This window comes from Epinephelus fuscoguttatus, linkage group LG20 (assembly GCF_011397635.1).
Source record: "Epinephelus fuscoguttatus linkage group LG20, E.fuscoguttatus.final_Chr_v1".
Lineage (NCBI taxonomy): Eukaryota > Metazoa > Chordata > Actinopteri > Perciformes > Serranidae > Epinephelus > Epinephelus fuscoguttatus.
In genome coordinates this window covers 4,180,190-4,186,189 of record NC_064771.1, presented here as the reverse complement: position 1 = coordinate 4,186,189, position 6,000 = coordinate 4,180,190, and the positions used below count along the sequence as shown (strand labels likewise).

The 6,000-nt window shown below is 40.9% G+C and overlaps 1 protein-coding gene across 1 annotated transcript in view; it reads right to left on the bottom strand.

Annotated features, from left to right (window-relative positions):
- The window catches only part of rfng (RFNG O-fucosylpeptide 3-beta-N-acetylglucosaminyltransferase), a 28,498-nt gene continuing 22,498 nt past the window's right edge, over window positions 1-6,000 (bottom strand). Inside the window, exon 9 of the mRNA XM_049563918.1 lies at window positions 1-4,469. Within this exon, the coding sequence (XP_049419875.1) occupies window positions 4,394-4,469 (76 nt within the window). The 3' untranslated portion in view covers window positions 1-4,393. The remainder of the gene's footprint in view (window positions 4,470-6,000) is intronic.

Below are 6,000 nucleotides of genomic sequence, written 5' to 3'. Positions count from 1 at the left end.
TGGTTTTATTGTTATTGAAACAACACAATAATACATCAGCGGTAAAGGGTTCACAAAAACACTCACTCACTCTCTCACTCACTCTCTGCCACTGACCTGCAGTGGAGCACATGCTCTGGATTTTGGATTCTTTGCTTGTGTGCAAAAAGGTAGATGAGTGTTTTACACAAGTACTGTTTACAGGCAGAAATACTGTTGCTGGTTGGTGTGAATGGAGTGGCTGGAGCCAAAGAATCTGTTTTATCAAAGAAAAAGTGAGCAAACTGGGAAACCTGAAGTCTAAGGAAGGATCAGAGGTCTGGACATCTAAGTTTAAATGTTGTCTACAAGAACTTCTTTTTCCATTTTATCATGAGCATTTATAGTGTGGGGGGTCAGCAGACTAACTGGCATACTTAGAAAACTATAGCATGGCTGTGGAAAGTAAGGCTTGTCTTCATTTCATTTTTAGCAAAAGCATCTTTACAGAACTTTTTTACTGGATTTGCTAGACACAACTCAGAGGCTGTACTTGGACAAATTGATGCTTGTGCTAAATGCGAACATGCTGATGTTTTGCAGGTATCTTTCCAATATTCAGAAGTGTTGTGAAAGGTGTACACAGGTATACAGGGTGTATCCACCTCTTTTTCTGTCTGCTTAATGTATACCCACCTTTTAGCCAAAAAGCCATTGGAATATATAGGAGACTACACCCACTTTGTCCTTGGTAACCACCCATCTACCTGGCAGTGCACCCACCTCAACAACTACCACTATGCCACTGTTCAGTATACCAGTTAAGAGTGCTATCATGCTAACGTTTGCTAAAAAATATCTGAGCACACATGCCTACCAACTTGAAGGTCACATTGGTTGTGTTAAATGGCAATCGGGTCTTGCCGGTAAGTTTTCTGGAAACAAGAATATAACTAATCTTATTTTAGGTCATTTAATCTTCTGGTATTTATTAATTCACTTGTAATTTTATTTGAATATATCTGGTAGCTGGCATCCTAAATTATTTTAAAAGGACAGGTCACCCATAAACCAATAACACATATTTCTCCTATTGCCTGCAGTGCTATTTATAACTCTAGATAGTTTTGGTGTGACATCTCTACGGCTGATATCTCCAACACTGGGCAACTCACACCAGAACTATCTAGACTAATAAACAGTACTACAGGTCAGAAGAAAAATATGAATTTTTGATTTTGGGGTGAACTGTCCCTTTAAGAAATCCCATTAAATGAAATTCACTTAATGCACTGGCAGCCATATTTGCTTTTTTCAACGAAAAGGGCATTTTTTTGCAGTGTGAAACCTTATGAACCAAGGTAGTCAACAGAGAAATTTGTCCGGCTGGCAGCGCCAAACTAAAATTATTAGCAACACTCTTTGGGGGCAAATAATATCTGCACCAAATTTCAGTGCAATGTAGTTGAGTTATCTTCGGCTCCACTAACTCCAACAAACTCATTATATCTGCCTCTACAGTATCACTGCATTAAAGAAGCATATGTAGAACAAAAACTACAACCTATGCAAAGAAAGAATACATCATGAAGTTCACTCATATTTACACCAACACTGAAAAACGGAACTACAATCAGTAACCGACAGGAAGTAACAAAGTTCAAAGTAGTGCAAAACCATAAAGATGGGCCAGTTAAAAATAGGCTAATACAAGGAGAAGGTATTTGGCTGAGAATCGGAGGGCATCACATCAATAACAACACACTGAAATAAATGTGTGCCCATGCAGCATTCAAACCTTCAAATCAAAAATCAGTTCAATTCATGTTTGAGACCAAACAATTATGATAAATTCAACGTATTTTAACCAGATTCTTAAAAGTACCTCAACAATCATTCACTGTAAAGAAATGACCTTGGTTTTATATTGACTTTGGGGTAACATGTCAACAGTGACCGAATAGAGAGGTGACTTACAGTAAGAGTCAGTGGTTTGTGGGCCTTTTATTTAACGCTCAAACATCTATGCCCTAAGAAGCAGAGTAGGTCCTTCACATACTGTAGCATTTGTCTGAAGTGGTTCTCTGCAGTGCCACTGACATGCAGAATGGAGTTCCTGAACTATTTTTTTGTAGACGTTATAATTGGTTGAACCAAAGAGCCAGTAGACTTCAGAGCACCATTTAGCCATCTGCAAATATGAACATTTGGGAAGAAACTCTATTTGTGTGTTCCAATCATACTGGGGAGTCAGGATTTCTGAGTTCCCACTCAGAAATTTTAACTGGAACGCCCCCTGAAGTCAGATTTCCAACTCAGAAAGTCGGAGGAACCTCACTAACTCTGACCTGAAAATCCCATATGGCTGCTCACTGCATATTCAGTAGAGAAAGCTATAGTAATATACTGTTTATTAGCACTTCTGCCTTATTTGTGTCTTATTAACAGTCATACACACAGTACTGTCCAGCTTCTCTCGGTGGACCTGTTGCTACGCTGTTTGTATAATACAGTATAGTGCATTGTTGTCAACTGGCATTGCTTGAGCTGGTACTGCTAACAACATCTTGGTTTTCAAACTTGTACTGGAACACAATCTACTTGGATGTGATGTCATTGCCAGCTCCGACCTGGGAAGTAGGAAAGATGGAAACTAGTAGAAATGTGGCACTGTAAACGCCTTTGCACACTGAGTCAGGTTTTTTTTTTTTTTTTATTCATCCATCCATTAATTTTCATCCGCTTATCCGGGGCCGGTTTGTGGGGGCAGCAGGCCAAGCAAAGCACCCCAGACATCCTTCTCACCAGCGACACTTTGTAGCTCCTCCTGGAGGATCCCACGGAGTTCCCAGGCCAGATGAGATATGTAATCCCTCCAGCATGTTCTGGGTCTGGCCTCCAACCAGTAGGAAGAAGTGCCTGAACACCTATAACGGGAGGCAACCAGGACGCATCTTGATCAGATACCCAACCCACCTCAACTGACCCCTATCGACGCCAAGGTGCAGTGGCTCTACTCCAAGCTCCCTCTGGATGTCTGCTGGGTTTTATTGGATGCGTTTTTTTAAAATCAGTCAATAAATTTTTTTTACATACTGAAACCTTGCACATGTCTGCAGACTGATTGTTGAGAAAATTTGCAATACGAGACAAAATGAAAAGACACATTTGCTCTCTTACATCTCTCTGATGGAGCTCCCTCCCTGACTGTCACCACTTTCTCTGTCTTGCATTTGGCACCACAGTTGCCTGAAGAGGCTGAGCTGTCCTCCCTCTCTGTCTCCACATTGTCTCTCTCTTTCTGTGCAGCCTTCATCTTTTATTACATTCTCCTCCTCATCATCATCATTCCCCTCAGTATTACTGTCTGACTTATTGAAAGCAACCTACCTGAGTTATGAAATGATACTGCACACCCTGTTCCTCTCTATTTTATTTAGTCTAAAGGCTTTTGACGGATGTGAAAAAAAGTAGAAAATCTAACCTGTTCTGAAAAGTTTAATGACAGATGAAAGTTACATAGTTAGTGCGCGAACACGATTGAGACAACATAAGATTTAATCTATCTTTTAAATGTGCTACAATTTTGGACGAAAAAGCAAAAAAAGACGACTCAGTGTGCAAAAGCCTTAACTGTAAATATGCACTCTTAATTATTTTCATCAGCAAATTTGTTTTGACACAACACTGGTAGACTAGGTTACTAGCTAGGTGCGTTACTAGATAGGCACAATGGCTGTGCCCTGAGATAAACAGAGTTCAACTTTTGGAAGGTGGCAGCATGCACTGCATGTCATTTGACAAGGAACAACCAATCACAGCCAGCTGATATCGTTCCCTTCTTCCATAAATATCAGTCTGTAGCAAATATGGAGCAGAAGTTAATTATTTAAGTGCAGGGCTATACAGAGCTTTACATCTGTCCCATGGACAATATTTTTGGCCTAATACACACTTATAAAACAATGCCTGGAAGAAGATAAGCTCCCAGGATTTTTGGTAAGCTTAGCAACTTAGCTTAGCACTTAGAAACCTGCCTCCGTGCAGTTGGCACAGATTAAGCACAAGAGTAGCCCCCACTGCCCAACCTTGCATTCGCCAAGTGGTTAAAGACGCGGCATGTGTACGGCCCCTTACTCACTGTCATGCTGTTGTAGCCAGAAAAAGTCGTCCTTTGGCTCCACCTTTTCAGACTGACTTGATGAATTATATAAATGTTGCCTACTGAAAGACTCTGCCTCTGAGGGTTGCACTACCACTAGCGCTGTGCATTAATGAAGTATGAGGTGAGACTGCTTTGGATAGACATCCACCAAATGATGTGTGACATGACATATTTTTCCAGCTTGATCGAGGGTTGATCCAAACATGGCAGGGTGAAGCAGTGGAATACATTTTAGCAGGTATCAGTACTGCAGGATAAAAACAGTGGTTTTCAGTTTCTGTGGCGATGTTCCAGCTTTGGACACCAGTCAGTATCTGGATACAGAAGACAGTGGACTGTCTTAAACCTGCAGGATGGAAGAGAAGAGCATCACAGACATATTTACTTCTCTCACAAGGGCAAACTCCAAGAGTTCAGTGTTTCTCAGAGTACAAGCCTTAATAAAATAATCAAACAGCAATAGCTATTTTCAGTATGTCCCAATCAGGCTTTTGTCATCGATTCTGATGTGTCCTGACTTGACAAAAAAACCTATCTCCCTAACTTCTCTCCACTTGTGGCAAAACATGTGGATCCCTTTGATTACTTTTGGTCTTGGTCTGTTGTTCCTGCTTTGGTCCATGCCATTCAGCTCTAATAAAGCACTCTGTTAGTGCTATATTCTCATGTCAGTGCTCTGATTAATTAATGTAGTTTTTGATTTTGAAACACTAGCCTTGTGTAATACTGTTGCTACAGGCTGAATTGAAGAGTCGCTGGACATAACAAATGTCTATTGCTATCAGTAACAGTGACCTGTAGGGGTGGGCAAATTTGTATCTCTGTATTTAGAAGCTTAATGACGATATGTGATATACATCTTGGTATTTTCTATGAAATGGACAACATGTTGTCAGTCAAAGCCACATTTGAGACATCAATAGCACTTTTAACATGACTTTTAACAGACTGTGTTCGAAATAAAATGGAAGACAGGGATTTTATTCCCCTGTTTGAAAATATGCAGCCGCACAACATGTAAATGGAAAATGACATAAAACAAATAGCAAGGCTGTACGTTAACTTTTTGCACATAGCACTGGGGCTACAGAGATTTTAAGGTTTGCATTACAGGACACAAAACTATAATATAAGTACACTGAACAAAAATATAAACGCAACACTTTTGTTTTTGCTCCCATTTTTCATGAGCTGAACTCAAAGATCTAAAACATTTTCTATACACACAAAAGACCATTTCCCTCAAATATTGCTCACAAATCTGTCTAAATCTGTGTTAGTGAGCACTTCTCCTTTGCCGAGATAATCCATCCCACCTTACAGGTGTGGCATATCAAGATGCTGATTAGACAGCATGATTATTGCACAGGTATGCCTTAGGTTGGCCACAATAAAAGGCCACTCTAAAATGTGCAGTCTTATCACACAGCACAATGCCACAGATGTCAAAAGTTTTGAGGGAGTGTGCAATTGGCATGCTGACTGCAGGAATGTTAACCAGAGCTGTTGCCCATGAATTGAATGTTCATTTCTCTACCATAAGCTGTCTCCAAAGGCGTTTCAGACAATTTGGCAGTACATCCAACCACCTCACAACCGCAGACCATGTGTAACCACACCAGCCCAGGACCTCCACATCCAGCATGTTCACCTCCGAGATCGTCTGAGACCAGCCACCCAGACAGTTGCTGCAACAATCAGTTTGCATAACCAAAGAATTTCTGCACAAACTGTCAGAAACCGTCTCAGGGAAGCTCATCTGCATGCTCGTCGTCCTCATCGGGGTCTCGACCTGACTGCAGTTCGTCGTCGTAACCAACTTGAGTGGGCAAATGCTCACATTCAATGGTGTCTGGCACGTTGGAGAGGTGTTCTCT